This window comes from Euprymna scolopes, chromosome 36, assembly GCF_053919585.1.
Source record: "Euprymna scolopes isolate OS-2025 chromosome 36, ASM5391958v1, whole genome shotgun sequence".
In the NCBI taxonomy this organism is placed as follows: Eukaryota; Metazoa; Mollusca; class Cephalopoda; order Sepiida; family Sepiolidae; genus Euprymna; species Euprymna scolopes.
In genome coordinates, this window is record NC_136517.1 from 17561256 (window position 1) to 17580246 (window position 18991).

General features: G+C 32.7%; 1 protein-coding gene across 1 annotated transcript in view; it reads left to right on the forward strand.

Moving 5' to 3' along the window:
• The window catches only part of LOC145260363 (bifunctional glutamate/proline--tRNA ligase-like), a 121993-nt gene that overhangs the window by 58971 nt on the left and 44031 nt on the right, over nucleotides 1–18991 (forward strand). The window contains exons 11-18 of the mRNA XM_080118299.1: nucleotides 944–1052; nucleotides 3369–3453; nucleotides 6918–6977; nucleotides 7973–8083; nucleotides 10417–10553; nucleotides 11735–11789; nucleotides 16827–16979; nucleotides 18274–18386. Of these exons, the coding sequence (XP_079974425.1) occupies nucleotides 944–1052; nucleotides 3369–3453; nucleotides 6918–6977; nucleotides 7973–8083; nucleotides 10417–10553; nucleotides 11735–11789; nucleotides 16827–16979; nucleotides 18274–18386 (823 nt within the window). The remainder of the gene's footprint in view (nucleotides 1–943; nucleotides 1053–3368; nucleotides 3454–6917; nucleotides 6978–7972; nucleotides 8084–10416; nucleotides 10554–11734; nucleotides 11790–16826; nucleotides 16980–18273; nucleotides 18387–18991) is intronic.

Here is an 18991-nt window from a genome sequence, read left to right on the forward strand (position 1 = left end):
AAACTGAAAATTAAACAAAAAAAATCTCTCTATAGCTAAATATTTAAAACTTCAAAAAAAAGTCTGAATTGAAAATGAGAGGAAAATATTGAAATCTTTCCATAACTAGTCTGCATATATCTTAGTCACATTATCATTAGAAAACCTTTCTCTCGTTGGAAAGTGGCTCAGTTCAATATAATTAAAAAAAAAAAAAAAAAAAAAAAAAGAAGCAGCTGACTTACTGTTTGGCATAGTTTCAGTGCTGTTTTTGGAACAACCAGTTAGAATGACCCTCCCCTCTTTCCTCAGTATTAGTCTGGTCAATAGAACTAGCTGAGGGAGGAGTTCATACGGAATCTGATGATGTGAGTTTTGTAAGCGTATCTTTGGTACTTTTTGAGTTTTAACTAGATGTGCACGCACAGATGGGGTTACAAGATTGACGGGGGTGGGGGCATTGCCAGGTTGTAAAAAGGGGGGGGGGGCTTGAGTACCCTTAGCCAGAAGCGAAACCAAAAGCAAAATTAAGCAAAAAAAAAAAAAAATCGTGCATACCGGGCACAAACTCGCATAAGTTTAGTTAGTAAACGAATGCGTTTATCGATGGGCACACGACACAGATGTTATAACGCAGAAATTTAGCTATTTAAAATGAAAGAACCTAACGAAGGTCCACACATGCACGGTTTGCAAACCGTATCGAAAACAAGGTTATCTAATTCCCCCTTCAAACAAAACAACATTTCTACATAAAATAATTAACAAATTTTTTCAATTTTTCAATAATCTGTGTTCGAGAGATCACTATTTCTAATGATACCTCGTTCGTGCCTGTACGATGCGGATAACAAAAGTTTTAACAGACATATAAACTAGGATTAGACAATAATGCGAATAAAATTTTTTATTTCTAAATGTATATCGTTGATTTGGTATAAATTATGCATTAACATTTTTGTAGATCTGCGTGAACCCTACCTCCATGAATACAGCCGTTTGAACTTACAAAATACAGTATTGTCGAAACGTAAACTTACATGGTTTGTTAATGAAGGAATTGTTGATGGATGGTAAGTATTACTTTTTTTTTTGTTTTTTAAAAAAGTAGTGTTTGGACGATCAATCTGAATCGGAAATAAAAAAAATTGAAACCTTTTCGGGTGTCAGAATCATATCAGAATCATATCCGAATCAGGAAAATTTGTGGCTATTTTCCAATGCCAAAAACGATTCCTTTAAGCATCATTTTTATTTGATTTTATTTAAAGCAAAATCTTTCACTGCTGGTGATAATAATGAAATTGTAAATATTTATTCATTTTTAAAAATAGTAAAATTAAAATCTATACATCAACCCTCAAGTGAATTAAGGGTTCCGCTCAAAATTCCATCCAAGTTCCTGAGTTCGACAAGATACACCTGAAGAAGGATGAAGGTTATATTGACCGAATCGTTATGAAAATCACATTCAAGATGGAAACAGTAGTCCGATGAATCCAAATAATATGAATAACTAATCTTCATCTCAAAAATTCAGAAACGTTTAATTCATACGTCATATCACTTCAACATTTCGGTATTCTACATTGCCAACAACCTTCTTATACACTTACATATGTTTCAACAATACTTCAAGCAAACTACCAACACACATATCTATCAATCTCTCTCTCTCTCTCTCTCTCTCTCTCTCTCTCTCTCTATATATATATATATATATATATATATATATATATATATATGAAACTCATAATAAGCCACCATGTGACCATGACAAAAATATGTATATATATATATATAATTAAAAGCATAATGTTTATAATGCAATATGCCTGAGGATGATGGAAGTATTCCTATTGAAAGCGCTCGCTAAAGAAACTTCTGGATCCAACCTAAACAATTTTGAGAACCCCCCCCCCCCAAAAAAAATTATTCAGAGATTGGAGAAGATAAAAAAGAAAATAGTGAAAAAGAAAAATTTGCTGCTTTTTAATAACACTTGTCTCAATATATATATATATATATATATATATATATATATATATTACTGGATATGAAAACTTTTAGTAATTGTCTGTACTTTTGAGATGAGGTGTTTTCATTGATTGAGATTGTCGGACTGACTTCCTCATCTTGGTTGTTATTGTCACAACGTTTCGGCCGTTTTGCCCTCCGGCCTTCGTCAGGTGTTTTGTATCGAACTGGGGAACCGTTTGTTAGGAGTCTCGAACCCAACCCTTTATTATTATTACGGGGGTACCGTGTTCGGACTCCAGCTAGGCTTTGGGACATAATTGGTGATTCTCTGTTTTGAATGTTACTTCGTTCAGGATTGAACTCAGCATCTTTGGGTAACTGTAAACTTTGATACAACGTCTAGGACCACTCGGCCATATGTCACTAGGACAATTCTTAGTTGGTTTTTGTTAATGTTAAACAACATAGGTTTAACATGTCAAATCTCGAGTCTGTAGACTGAAAATTGGCAGAGTAGTTTGGTAGGGAAATTTTACAGACACACACACAATTTCACTTTTATAGATATATAGATAGATTTTACAGGACATTATTAAACACTATTATTTATATTATATATTGTACAGTAAACAACTATTTATTATCGAACACTATTACATAAACATGGCAAAGGTTATCTTTACGTTTTACCCCATGAATGCAAACTGGTTTTGGATTATTAATATAGTCTAATTTATAAAACTGACTATGTTTGTTTGTGTGTTTGTGTACGTTTTTACAAACTGCATCTTCTCCAAAATGCAAAGTTGCAGAGCAGCGCAAGTTGAGTCAAATGATTGCATTTATTATGGACTGTTCTTTTATGGGTTTTTAGCTGGTAAAAATAGTTGCTATGAGGCCAAAATTTAATCTTGGCAGTCATAAATTGACTTAAAGTGCTCTTGTACACATGTGCAGATTGTACACATTTATATATTATAGTCAGTTCATTTTTAACTATTTCTTATCCATCTGATGGTAGCTCAAATGGTAACAACTATAGCTGTACCGCTATATGTTTTGGTTTTGATTCTACTTGATGGCACTCAAGTAATATTTTAATTTCTTTTTGGCTTTTGAAATCACTACTATATATTGGGTACAATATAATATATAATAATAAATACAAAATATATATATATAATAATAAATACAATATAATATATAATAATAAATACGAAATCTGCATTTTGAGTATTTGAATAAAAGCTTTAATTCCTATAAATAAATTAATGTTGTGAATCTATAACCGTTAGATGACGGTCTTCTGCAACTAAAAAAGTCTGATCTTCATAACTAAAAGCTTCTCACATAGATGAATTGAATTTTTGTTGTTTGCTGGAATTTAATAAAAATTCTCTCATACTTAGGGATGATCCTCGTTTCCCAACTGTCCGAGGTGTACTCCGGCGTGGAATGACTGTTGAAGGTCTGAAGCAATTCATTGTAGCTCAGGTAAGATTTTTATGGCATCATATACGGCCTCTTTATTTTCGAGGTTATGATGAAATACCAAACAAGAAGTCAGAAACCGCACTAACCAATAGATATGTTGGGTTAATTACTAACCTTTAAGTTAATTGTGAAGTAAATAAAAGAAGACCTAAGTTTTCTTTCTTAAATGACTTATAGTGGAAGTTATATTGACGATGACAAAAGAAAGCAAATTAACAACTTTAGCCTTTTTACACACAAAGCAGAAAGACACATTTGTTTATTGTATATGCTAACACGTCGCATATGCAGTCAAAGAGGAGATAACTAATCCTAAAAACACACATTGTCTCTTAACAGACAAAGGGAGACAACTCTAAGTTGCTTATATCACTGATAAAGGTCAAATGGATACAACTCTTCAGTATTTAAAAACCCAACAACATAGATAAATTTTCAATAAGATAGTATCTTCAGTAATCTGCAAATGGTGTCTAGGCTGGATTGAACATGCCTTAAGATTGTCCTCAGAGAGAATTGCCAACCAAATGCTTCAATGAACCCTTGATAGAAAAAAAAAAAACTGGAAGAAGACAATTGAGGGCAATTTGTATGCAATTGAAAGAAACTGAAGGGATGCTGTGGATCTGGCTTTATATCTGAAACAATGCTATACTTTGACTATCTCGTGCGTCACAGGATGCAGGAGATCCTTAGTTTGAGTTGTTTTATTCAGAAAATATGTAACTCAAGTTAAAAATTAGTTTCTTTTATGTTCATATATGAACTATTACCTTCTTTCTTCCATCTGTACATAAAATAATTGGGAAAATTTTCTTTATAATGTGTGTGGTGGTGGTGGTTGTCCATCGAATCCGAAGATGTTTGTGTTCTGCATCTCATCTGTGCACACGGAGGTGACTCTGCAGCCCCAGTCTAGAGGCACACAGTCTAGAACATTGGGGGCACTGGAAGTCAGTTGTTGTGATCACCGCTGAAGCTGCTCTGTGGTGTCTCTCTCTGGCAGCAGTGAGTTTCTGGCTACAAGCCTCTTCAAAGTTGGCAGCAGCCTTGTGAGTTGAGCCTCGCCATTTTGGTCTGTCCATAACATGTCCCTCTAGGTCTCCCAGTTTGATACGACACCATTGCAGATTGGCTTTAACAGTGTCTTTATACTGCAGTTTTGGTCGACCTTGGTTTCTTTTGCCAGGCTGGAGCTCTCCGTACATCAGGCATCCGACATGCATCCATTCGAATCACGTGTCCAACTCAACGAAGTTGGGTCTTGATGATGGTGGCCTCTATACTGGTAGACGTAGCTTTGTCAAGGACCTTCAGATTGGTGATGCGATCCTGCCATTTGATTCCCAGGATGGAACAGAGAGCTCGCATGTGGAAGAGCTCCAGTTTATTTATATGTGTGTGGTAACAACGAAACAAACACGACTTTTCTTAAAAATTAAAAGTATAAATCTGTCATTGTTCGTTGGCCAGATGTGGATGTCTTTTCTTGAGCCTTTCCCTGTGTAGGTGGTACAGTCCTGAAGAATGACAACAATAATGTTAGCTTAAAATATATTTAGTGTATAATATATATATATATATATATATATATATATATATATATATAGACATAGGAGGGGATCCAAGAAGAATTAGAGAATGCTTTAAATGGAGACTTATCAGGATAATAAAAAGTTCAACATGTATGGTGGAGCTTAGATACAAAAGGAAAAATCAACAATACAAAAATATATATGCCTATAAATTTAATCATCTGTTCAATAACAAAATTATAATTTCTTTATTGAATGGATGTTTAAATTTATATGCCTTAGTATATATTTTTGTATTGTTGATATTTCTTTTTCCTTGTGTGTGTATATATATATATATATATATATATATATATATATATATATATATATATAGGGACGATTAATCGGAAAAATCGGATCATTTAGAGGCATTGTAATGAAAAAAAATTGTGCTTATTTTCCAATGCCAAAACGATTCTTTTAATTTTTTTTATTTGATTTTGTTTAAAGCAAAATCTTCCATTGCTGGTAATAATGATGAAATAATAAATATTTATTGATTTTAAACTACCAGTAGAACAAAAATCGATAGATCATCCCCCCCCCAAGTAAATTTTTACATTTAGGAAAAGATCTGCACATTTAACATGTGGTTTTACGGTAAGTTATTTTGCATGTATCTGTTTTGGACTGAAGATCCCTGAAAAAAAATTTCACCTAATTTGATCAAGTAGTTTTTTTTTTTTTTTTTTTTTTTTTACAGCGGAAAAATATGTTTTTATGACAGCACGCTGAAGGTAGCCATGTTTGTAGTTTTAGAACACACACGGGGTGATAACTCAATCTAAAGTGCCCCCCTCTTTCCCATGTTAAATACTAGCTTTTCTTCCTAAAAATTGAAACATGGCTAACTTTTGCTCCGTATCATAAAAAATTGTTTTTTCGCTGTAAAAAAAAATTACTTGATCAAATTAAGTGAAATTTTTTTTTTCAGAGAACTTCATTCCATAACGGATACGTACAACATAACTTCTTTTTTTTTTTTTTTTTTTTTTTTTCTTATATTTTCATTTTTTTGATGTCTTGATTAAACTGTACAAGTACTGATATCTTCTATAGCCACAACATAGACTATTTGAAACGGACCTTGCTTATGCACCATTCAACCTCAGCTGTTTCTTGTCTAGAGGGTACGATGATTGCTAAGTGAATGATTGCATGTTGTCAGTCTGCATAGTTACCATTTCATTGGAGTCAGCATCCACTGAAATCGTAAGCATCAAAATCAAAATTGGTCCTGGATATGACCTTAAACTATATCCGATGGTGAGGCCCAGCTTACAGGCTTTGGAGAGTGTGGAGCCACCCTTTAATTGCCATTGCTCCCAGATCCACTCTGACTCGGAATGGTAGTACCTGTTAGGGTCCCAACTATGGGTTAAATAGAAACTGATTTGAAAAAAAAAAAACAAATATATTCTATTAAAAACTTTTTCTTCAAAATCACTGAATTCAGCATTAAATAACCTGAAAAGGGTTGATATGCCGTAAAATAACCAACCAACAACAAAATCCAAATTTCTATGAATGTGTTATCTGGTCCACCTCTCATTCTTCAACTAGCCTTTGGACCGAGATTGATGCTTTGCTTAAGTTAATTGATCCTCGGTCAATGTAAGGAAAAACCTTCATACCGAGACAATTACTATTTATTTGGATACTGTCAGAGTGACCTCTTTTTGAGGGAGCTGGTTTTCCCCCCACATTAAAAAAAAAATGACTTTGTGTCTAATTTGCTTTCGTGAGCAAGCAAATAATTACCTAGTATTATAATAAAATCATTTGCATTAATTATTTGTACTTTCTTTTTTTTTTTGTCCTTTCAATCTGAAATTTTTATTATGTCTTACATTTATTTCTCTGAATATTTGGTTTTGTATTTTTCAGGGATCATCACGATCTGTTGTTATGATGGAATGGGACAAAATCTGGGCGGTTAATAAAAAGGTGTGTGAATTCCTGAATTTTTTCGAATTATGAGAAAAACAGGAATCAAAATATTCTATTTCAGCATATTTGAACAAAAAATAATTTGGATTATTCGGACGGCTATTTTCATATTTGTTATTTTCACAATATTTCGTCAAATGTAACTTTCAAGCCTAAGAACTTTTGCCGTACTTTGGAACCTATCTGGAATTTTGAACTGAACCCTTTATTTCATCTATGAACATTAAATTGTGTTAGCTGTAGTAAGGATTGAATTTTAAACTTCTTTAGAACTGATTATTAACTAATATATTATATGTTAACACTGTATTCGACAGTCACGCAAGTTAGCCTGGTGGTAGAGGTTTACGCTTCTTAACCATGAGGTCTCTATTTCAAATCTCGCTAAATTCAGCCACTCTGATGAGTCGTAGATGACGAAACACTTGTCAGTTGATAATTATATTTAAAAAACAATACATATGCTGCTCCTCATTTGGGGTACCAAATTGGTCAAAAGGAAAATTATTCCTAGCTCGCATTTAGGTAAAAATGCACTTTCCTATAAATAATTGAATTCTTTCAAAAAGTGCTGCAAAGCAAACAAATAAATAACATCTACGTAAATAACGATATATTCAACAGTCACGTGAGATAGTCTGGTGGTAGAAGTTTACGCTTCTTACTATGGGGTTTTAATTTTGAATCTCGTTAGATTTAGCCACTCTGATGAGTCGTAGACGACGAAACCCGTATCACTGGATAATTATATTTTAAAAACTTATATAAATACCTAAATTTATGAATATAAATGTTTTTAATTTCTATTAATATTTTTTTATAACACTGCAAGAAAGTAAATCAAATTTCCTTTGCAAAATTTAACTTTTAATGAGGTTACAACAAAAAACTTGAAAAACAACCAACTTTTGGCTATGTGATGAATTTAATAAGGATTTTTTTTTTATATAAAAATTGTTCTTAATTTAAGATTTATATCCTTTTTATTTCAGATCATCGATCCGATTGTTCCACGATACACTGCTTTGTCAAAGGACAACGTTGTTCCAATCACGGTAAAAGATGCCCTTCTCTCATCACGTGAAGTTCCGAAACATCCAAAAGTAAGATTATGTTCTTATTCCTTTCATGAAATGTAAAATATTTTTCACCTGGAGAATATACATGATGACTTCTTCGTAAGATAAACACGTTTATTTGTTGTGCTGACATCATTGCAGTTGATGGAGATAAGTTTTCTTCATCCTATCTGTTTGACATCAGTTTTATACGCTGGCATGTGGTGGACAGCTTTTGTAAATTGACTTCCAAACTAACTTCTCTCTGGCAAGGTCTTTAATTATCTTTCTTTTTTTTTTATCTCGAGTCCACATTTATCACTACCTCCCATGTTTTATTTGGCCTTCTATTGCCAACTCAACCTGCTATCTCAACGTTTTACATCTACTAACCCAAGAACTCTTGATTCTTCCAATGTGGCCATACGAACAAAGTCTCCTCTACTGCACACATCTTCCTATACTATCCAGTTTTAATCTTCATCTGAGCTCAGTCAGATCTGTGTTTAAGACTCGCATTACACAAGCATCACATCATTTTTATATCATTTCTCTCCATGCAACACATGTTCAAAACTTTCATTGACCAGGTTTAGTTCCATATATCATCGCACTCTATACACATACCTGATAAATTCTCCTTTCGGTTGGCAACAATAACTACCCCCCCCCAACATTTGCCAACATGTAATATGGACGTTAAATTTAATGTGATGCTGATGAAGAGAAGCCACTTAGCTCAATTGCAATAAACAATTCATGATGGCAGATACATCTAGGATGAATGTTTATATGTATATGTATATACTAGCAGGTTGTCAGGCATTGCCTGGGGAATCTACTTTTACTTTTGTCCCCCCCCCCCCACATGATGTCACAAAATATATATATTGTATATGCTCTGACGCCGTTGTGGAAAAACGGAAAAACAAACAGACAGACAGGAATATGGATTTATTATAATAGATATGTATGCTAGCAGGCTGCCTGGTGTTGCCCGGGGTATCGTTCATTTTTGTTCTCCCATACATGACGTCATCTGCTATATCCTCATGTGTGACATCATCCACTATCTGATGTCAGGTCATAACTGTGGTAGAATCTGTCCTTGTTTACGGTGCTACAACCTGGACACTCACCAAAAGATTGAAAAGAAAGTTATGTACACCTGTATGCTACAGTGTTAAATATATCTTGGCAGGATCATCCCACGAAGCAGCAACCTACCTCCCATATCCACTACCATCAGGGAGTGACATCTACAATTTGCTGGTCACTGCCAGAGGAGTAAGAAGAGGCTGGTGAGAAATGTAATGCTGTGAACTCCACAGTACGGGTGCACTAGCATAGGACAACCTAGATCCACGTACATCCAGCAAATTGCACACAATGCCAACCATGATCCTGAAGGTCTGAGGCAGCTGATGGAAGACAATGAAAGCTAGAGAGAGACACATTGGTTCGGGCAAGGAGTCTGACCAGATAAGATAAAATGTCTAAAATTCCTCCATATTAAAAAATAAGGAAAAATCGGTATGATGTACATACCTGTGAGAAAACGAAAATATCATATTCCCAAATTCATATAAATTGATGAAGTAGCTTTATTTTTAAATAAGTAACTCAAGTATTATAAGTAACTGAAGAGCAACTATCTTGCTTTATTTTTAAATAAGTAACTCAAGTATTATAAGTAACTGAAGAGTAACTGTCTTACTCATCATTTTGAAATCAATCTTTAAAAAGAAAAACAACGGAAATAACTCAATAATTCAAACTTGCACGATTTATGCTGTAATGCTTACGATTTCCTATTAAACGCTTAAAAAGGATTTTTTTATAAAAATAAATCCACTTGATCTATTTTTATTTATTTATTTTTTTTAATATAGGGAGAATTCTAGATGATAACCAACTATTTACTAAAACTTAACCGACTCTTATGAGCTACTATCTGTGCCTACCTGGCGTTGTCCCGGAGTATTTTTGTATTTTTGTTTCACCTTTTGTTTTTAATAGAATTTTTGAAAATTAAATAAAATTATTATGCCATTATTTCATCATTAAATTACATTTTTAAAATTTTTAGATGAAGATAGATTTTTCTGACGATTATTTTCATTTTAGATGTTTTTTTTTTCACAAAGATTTGTTCATTAAAAAAGTGCCCATTTATTATTTTATTTATTTCCGATATAATAAGGTAAATATTGCATCAGGAATTTTTTTTAATAAAATTACCCCTGCATTATTTCATCATTAAATTACGTTTTTGTAAATTATTAGATGATGGGTTATTTTTATCTTAGATGTTATTTTCACAAAGTTTTATTCATTAAAAAATAATGTCCGTTTGTTATTTTATTTATTTCCTATAGAATGATGATGTTGGAATGAAGACTGTTTGGTATGGTCCAAGAATCCTAATTGAAAAGGGTGATGCAGAGGTTTTGAAAACCGGTGAAATTGTCACGTTCATCAACTGGGGAAATCTTATAATAGAATTAATTGAAAAGTAAGTATTCGCAATAATCCCCCCCCCAACTCTACCCACCCCTTCCACTGTGTTTGCGTACGTATAATGGAGGTGAAAATGGCAGAATGGTTACCGTTGTTGTCTGATTTGGTTAATGAGTCACTAGTATGATCTCTCGCAGCTATACGAGTAGTGAACTCTTCAAAATAACTTTTGTGATCCATCACCTGGCACTCCATGCGTGTTGCATTATTATGAAGGAAAACACAAACGATAGATAAGATGTTATTATTATTTATTTATTATTACACTTTTTTTAAAAAAAACAAAACTACAGAAAAATTGTTGTGATATACGTGCTCGTCACGGAAATAAGATATCATATTCCAAAAATCACATATATTGATCAAGTAGGGTTTTTTTGTTTTTTTTTTCTATTTAAGAAATCAAATTTTATAACAAGAAAAATGGGGGAGCTATTGGGCGCCATGTTATAACTTTCTGCAAAATTCAAGGGCAACAGTTCAATTAAACTACAAAGATTTTGTTTTTATTCAAAATAATTAAAACTTTTTAATCAGTAAAAATAAAATTTGATTTTCTTAATTTAAAAAAAACAAAAAAACTACTCAATCAATTTACATCATTTTTGGAATATGACGTTCTGTGATGGATACGCACAGGATAAACATTTTTCTGTATATATTTTTTAATCAAGTGTAATTCTAAATAAGCACCAATGTTTAATATGCTCTAGCTTTTTGGTCATTTCCTAGTTTTTTTCTTCATCATTATGAACTGGAATAATTTTTTTTCTTTATTAAAAATGATGAAAAATATTTAGATCTTAACTTTTAATCTCGGCTATAAATTCCAAGAAAATTGGACAAAACCAGCATATGTGCATACTTCAGATAGTATTTATTGAATGATAAAAATGTCACCCTAAAGAAAACAACACTACAGCTCTATTTTAATTTTATTGAAAAAATCAAATCAGATAACTTGATTATGTAGTAGAGCTGACATCTATTCAATGTAGCTGCTTTCAGCCTCAATCACTGCCTTGATATTGGTCTGGCAAATACTCGGCAGATCGCGGCGATCAAACTGTCTTTGGTGTTATGGGAGGTCATGTCATATATCATTTTTTTGTTTCATATATAATTTTTCATATGCATCATTTTTATATATATGTATATTATTTTTTTTTTTACCAGAGATGCTTCTGGTAATGTGACCAGCATTGTGGCCAAGTTGGATCTGAATAACACCGTAAGTTCAACATTCACTCATATTTATGTCTATTCATGTGTGCTCCTCTACTCTGATGACTACATGCATTCCAGGTGGAAACTTGGATAATTGATTGGTCGGTAATTTCTCTTTGCCTGTATCTGAAAGGCTATTGTTAGGATTTATGAGTTTTTTTTTTTGTATTTTACTTCAGTCGAAGTTCTCAGAAATCAAGGGGCCCACAACCTGGGGCTAACACTTGAAGTCTATATGAGAGGCATAGATATTCGAATGTTCCATTTAAGTCCTTTATTTCTCAAACACTGAGTTAATAAAGAAGTTGAGAACATAATTTTCCTCTCCCCAATTAACCATTTTCATATATTGTATTATATCTTTTATTTTGGTCTCTTGGTCTTACTGAATTCCAGGACAAGAATTTATCTAGTCTGGTGGAGTATCCAGCTTCGTGCTATTACTTGAGGTAATATCACTTGGAGAAGGTGCACCATTCCTTGTAAAAGCTAATGTGGGTTAGCCCTAGTGAGGAGATCTTATTTGGGCAGCGAATACTATGTGATTTTGAATATTTGGTCAGGGTTTACTTCTATGGAAAAAGTATCCTCATGCCAGGTTGTTCTGACAAACCCCTTTACAGAGAGACCTTAGACACTCAAGGACAGTGTCTTGTAGGCATTCAAGTTCTCTCCATGAGTAGTATGTGAACTGGTATGTGTGAATAAATATTATACATACATGTGAACAGGCATTATGGTGTCCCTGTAAATATGGTCCCAAATAGTAGCCCCTTACATCCATGTAGCACTGTGTTTTGGGTTGAATTAAAATTATAAAATAAATAAGTCTACAATCTTTAAAAAAAAAAAAAAAAAAAAATGAAGAATCAATTCCCTAAATAAATTTATATAGTCGTAAAGTCTTATGTTTGATATTCTTCCTTGTTTGATTTCTTTCAGTTATTGTTTTCTATTTGAAAAATCTCTTCTCTATCAAACCCCATATGTCACATGATTATTTTTATCCAATCCAATCAAGGAGACAGAAAAAAGCCCCCCCCCCCCTTTTCTTAGATTGGTCAGACAATCAACAAGTTTCAAATATCCATTACATGGAAAATTTTTGCACCTAACAACCTACAGACTCACATTGGATCATTAAAAATTCATAAATGTAAATGACTTTTCAGTATTGTTTTATCTTCAGTAAAGTATTTTAAACAAACCAGCCACCTCAGAAAACATTAATTCATAATGACAAAACTATTTTTCTACATTTTCAGCACATTTCTACATTATTTTAGTTCACACATCAAAGGACTTAATAGAGGAAAAGATTAAAAAAATAGGAAGATGTTATGTACAGCATAAAAAGAAACTGGAATCTTACAAAGATCTCCATCATTTCACTAATTATAGCAGCAACTGAACTCCATAAAAAAGAATTTCAAAAACTACCTGGCAAATATACCCAATGAACAAAGTGCAAGAAAGATACAAACAATTGCACTTAAAGGGATGGTTAGAATCTTGAAAAGGTCCATCAAGTGGAATGTCTGAAATAATGAGTGACTGGCTGACATTTGGTAGGATGCCCCATCCCCAGCTTGAACAAAATAAGAAAATTTGAAAAAAAAAAAAGATTTAAGTGTCTTGAACTATTTTCACAATCCACAATAATAAAATAGAATTTAAATAACAATAAAAATGTACTATATATAATAAAGTAAAATATTTCCAAGCATGCAGAAGTTCAAGTGTAATCTAAACAGACATCTTGCTGCTCAACTCCCTACATAGAATCCCTGCAGTTTATGCTTCAGATAGTAGCCCCATACATCAAAGTGGTACTGTGCCTTGTTTGTGGTGTAAATGCAATAAAGAAAAGAAAAAAGATACAGTCGACGGATTGATTTTTTTTTTTTTTTCTTTTAATGCTTTATCACCAGAATTTTTTTATGCAATAAATTTTTTAATCATGAAATCCACATGTGACAGAAGTTAGCGTGCAAATGACACACGAACATAAACAAATCCCTTATTCACTTGTTGAACTATGCATAGACCTGTACTTTGAAAACCAGTTGAGCTAATAAACTGTAGGAGTAAGAAATATTATTTTATTGAAAAGCGACTTGAAAGTACAATTTGGCAGTTAAGGGTTAAATATCTTATTTTAAGCAAAAACAATATTACGTACTTAATTGTCATGCCGAAAATAGTAACATATCCAAAAATTACAAAAAAATCAAGTGGAAATTTATTTATGATTAAAAAGAATTTTTACTGAAAATTGAGTAAAATCACATTTTTCTTAGGCGTTATAAAGTAGACAGTAGGAGTCTACACGCAGGGGACATAACTCCAAAACGAATATTTTAGATTACTTTTTCATGACTGCAATATTTGTTGTCTATAGCAACAGACTATTTTACTAAGAACTAGTGTTGGGACGATTAATCGGGAATTGGAAAAATCGAAACTTTTGGCGGTATCGGAATCGGAAAAATGTGTGCCTATTTTCTGATGCCAAAAACGATTCCTTTATTTATCTCTTTTTTATTTGATTTTATTTGAAACAAAATGTTCCACTGCTGGTAGAAACAATAAAATAATAAATATTTATTAATTTTAAGCTACCAGTAAAGCTAAAAGCTTTAAATAACCCCCACATTTTTTTTTTTACGTTTCGAGAAAATATATGCATATTTAACACATGTTTTTATTGTAATCCTGACAAAATAACAACTTTATATAGTTAAATGATTAAAGATTTATGAGAATCTGAATTGGTAATTGTATCGGTATCAGTAATTGTATCAGAATTGGGAAATATATTGGAATCGTCCTATCACTACTAAAAACACAATAGCAGTTGTTCTACGTTTGATGAATTTTTGTAAGTTTTGGATATATTACTATTTTCAACATAACAAGTAAGTACGTAATATTGTTTTTGCTTAAAACGATACATTTAAAAAATCGATTTATCATTTCTATCTTGACAAGCATGAAGTTTATCATTATTTTATTAATGGATATTCTGGTGTTTGGTGTCGTGAACAAATTATATTGGTTGTTTTTTAGAATTAGACTTATTTTGAAAAACACAAATACAAAAAATCTTCATGATGTTTTTTTTTTTTTATTTATTTTTTTTCCTTTATTATTCAATTTTCACCCCAAACAAGGCACAGTGCCGCTTTGAAGTAGGGGGCTACTATCGGGTTGCAGGGATATTATGAAGGGAGATGAGTAGCAAAATGTTCACATTACATTTCAACTTCTCATGTCAGCAGAGTTATGAAAGCAGAATCTCGGAAGGGAGTTCTAGAGATTAGCAGTTCTGGGGAAGAAACTATTAGAGTAGAAGGCGTTCTTACACCTAGGGATCTCTACTGTGAAGGAGTGGGAATTAGCTGCTTGTCAGTTTGTCAGGGGTATTTATGTCAAGGTGGTACAAGTGCTTCTAGTTTGTCAGAGCATTCAACATTAAAATACTTGTAGAACAAGCAGAGGGATGCAACATTTCATCGATGGGACACAGGCTGAAGCCTAGATGACAGTTCAGGACCTATCAGGTTGGCGACTCTCTTTTGAACCCTGTCAAGGAGTGAGAGACAAGTAGCAGATACACCAGCCCAAATGTGACGACAATACTCCATACATGGGCGAATGGTAGCCTTATCAAGATACAGGATACTTTCAGGCGTAAGTAGCTTTCTAGCATGGTAGAGAGAGTCTACCTTCGGAGCAGCCTTGGCAATGCTCTCAATGTATCTATTCAAGTTCATGTTGCCTATGAATGTTAGGCCGAGGAGTTTAAAAGAAGTACTTTCAGGTAATGTGTTTTTGGCCATTGCTATTGGTGGTAGAGAAGGTTTCTTGTAATTATTGAAGGAAACAAGCTTAGTTTTGGCAGCATTGAATGTGACCATCCATTTTTGTCTCCATTCCCCTACAGATTGGTGATGTGTTTCTGCCATTTCCTTAGATATGTGTTCATTTGTTTTCCTCTTGTGCCTGTTATAGAGAGTGGTGTCATCAGCAAATATACCCATTTCAGAAACAATTTTATCAGGGAGGTCATTTATGAATATCAGGATTAATAAAGGTCCAAGTATAGACCCCTGAGGTACTCCCACATTTATATCATATTGTTTAGATGTACGACTGTCGAGACAACCAGGATTTTTCTCTTACTTAAGAAGGATTTAATTACTTTATGTATTCTTCCAGTGATAACATATGATCTGATTTTCCTTAGAAGACCATCATGCCATACCCTGTCAAAAGCCTTAGATATATTGAAGGCTACTGCTCTACCCTTCCCTGTTTTGTCCAGTGAACGGTATATACATTCAGAGATTACAGTTAGGATATCTGCTGTGGAACGGGCTTGCCTAAATCCATATTGATTGTTGGTCAGAAGTTTAGCAGCTGTGTAAGGTGATGGACTAGAGCTTGATTATAATGTATGTATACATCACAGAATATAGGTATCATATTCCAAAAATTATGTCAATTAATTAAGTATTTTTTAATTTTTTTTATTTAATGAAATCAAATTTTATAACTAGTTGGATGGGATAGTCGGTAGGCACCATATTTTTTAGGTTGCATTTAGATTCAAGGGTGGACAACTCGATTCGACTAATGAGATTTATTTATTTCTCCATAAGAGATCATCAATGATTGCTAAAAATATAATTAATCTAATAATATGATTAAGCTAAAAATTGTAAAAATTAATTTTCTTCAGTAAAAAAAAAATATTTAATTTACGTGATTTTGGAATGTAACATCTTTGTTCCAGGACATACTCCATAAAAAAATTTTCTGTATTTTTGTCTTCTTAAACAAGTCTCATTCTAAACATGCATTTTATATTGACTGCATTTTTTTCCTTGAGAATTTGTTTCAAATGATCGCGAAAAGTCAGTCGGGTTAGGAAACGGTGTATTAAGTTTAAAGAGTTACTCCCCTTTGATTAATATTTTTCAGGTGATGTTGAATGAGGATAACTAATCTTTTCTTTTTTTCTGTTTTTCCTTTTCAGGATTACAAGAAAACCCAAAAAGTGACTTGGTTAGCAGAATCTTCTGAGTGTCCATTTGTGCCTGTCACTGCCATTACATTTGACCACATCATCAGCAAACCAATTCTTGGTAAAGACGAAGATTTCAAGACCTTTGCGAATAAAGATTCCAGGGTAAATTGTTTTGTCCCTCTTTTGTCTTTTTAATTTCTCACTTACCTTCCCATCTCTATCGTGATATATCCCTTTAGAGAAGAGTTAAGTCATGTATGGAGTACTGTTGTCATATTTGGTGAACATCTTGTTTGAGGTGCAGAAATGTATCTGAAATTTGATTGGCTCTACTCTTTCTTCTTCTTTGCAACATCTCTTCTAACAGACGTGATGTTGCTAGTCCCAATCATTTTTTATAAATACTACTATGGCATGTTTTTTCTCAGAATTGTTTGATCTATTGTCTGTCAACTTTGGACACTCCTTTTTTTTTCTGTTAGGTTGTTGCATAAGTTTCCACCGTTTCATTTTTAAGAAAATCAAAAAATTTTAACAGCAAAATAAGTTTGTGTGGGACCCAAACTCCAAGCATTTGTGTCCCATCAACTGAAGGTGCCATGAAATTGTTGCAAAATCTCACTTCATCTTTTCACCCATTTCTCTACATGTTTGATGGCCATCTTCCTTCAAAAGAACCTTGAGTTGATCTTCGTCTATCTTGATTGGTCTTCCGAAATGAGGAGCGTCATTGAGGTTGAAATTACCGTGTTTGAATCTGGTAAACCAGTCTGAAACAGTTTTCTCAGCTATAGCGTTTTCTCCAAATGCGGCACAGATATCCTTGGTTACTTCACTCACTTTTTCACCTTGATTAAAAGCGGAAAGAAGGTGTCGAAAATGTGATTCTTTATCTACTTAACAAACCATTTGACGAAAGAATTATATGAGCAAAAAACGATGACCATTATTTTGTAGAACAGAATACTTGCTTTCTAATGATATATAACTTTGCCAAATATCAAAACATGTTTTAGAACAATTTTTTTATGAAATGAGTGGAACTTATCTAACAACCTGATATATTAAATAGTGATAAGATGATTCCAATATAATTACTGATTCCGATTCTTTATAAATCTAAATATTTAACTATAAAGTTGCTATTTTTTGCTGATTATCATAAAAAACATGTTAAATGAGCAGATATTTTTGCAAATGTAAAAATACACTTGTGAGGAATGATCTATATGTTTTAGTTTTACTGGTATTTTAAAAATCAATAAATATTTATAATTTTATCATCAGTTAGATTTTTTTTTAAACGAAATCAAATAAAAAAGACAGAACTGAAAGAATCGTTTTTAGCATCGGGAAATAGGCACAAAAATTTTTCAATTCCGATACCCCCAAAAAGTTTCGATTTCAATTCTGATTAATCGTCCCAACACTAATATTAAATGCTTTCCCTTTTTAGAATGAAGAAAGTATGCTCGGAGATCCATGTTTGGCTGACCTTAAAAAAGGAGACATCATTCAGTTACAGCGAAAAGGATTTTACATCTGCGATCAACCATATGAGCCTGCCAGGTGGGTAAACTATTGCAATGGAAATTTTATTCTAGTGGATGGGAGGTGGGGGGGGTAAACATAATTTGGGGGATGCATTCTATATATGGGCATATGGGTTCTGGATTTTTTTTTTTTTTTTTTCAAATCATAGTTCAGATTTGTCATCATGAACTATTGATGATGAGCACTTTTGATGCATATGAATATTGTTGCATGTTCAATTATAAAATTGTCCTTATTTAAAATTAAATTACACTTAATTAAAAAAAGAAATAATACAAAAATCTTTATGTATGTACTCATCACGGAATGAAGATGTTATATTCAAAAAATCAAATAAACTGATTAAGTAGTTTTTAATTTTAATTTAGAAAATCAAATTTTATGATTTTTTTTTGCAGCCATAGCACTGCTCATAAATCTTGCTAGTTAACGTGAGTTGTCTGCTCTAGAATTTTAAAAAACATTGTTACAACTTACAGCTTCATCATCTTGCTGGTCAAAAATTTGATTTTCTTATTTTAAAAAAAAAACTGCTTTATCAATTTACATTATTTTTGGAAAATGACATCCTCATTCCGTGACAAGTATGTACATCAAAGATTTTTCTGTATTTTTAAAAA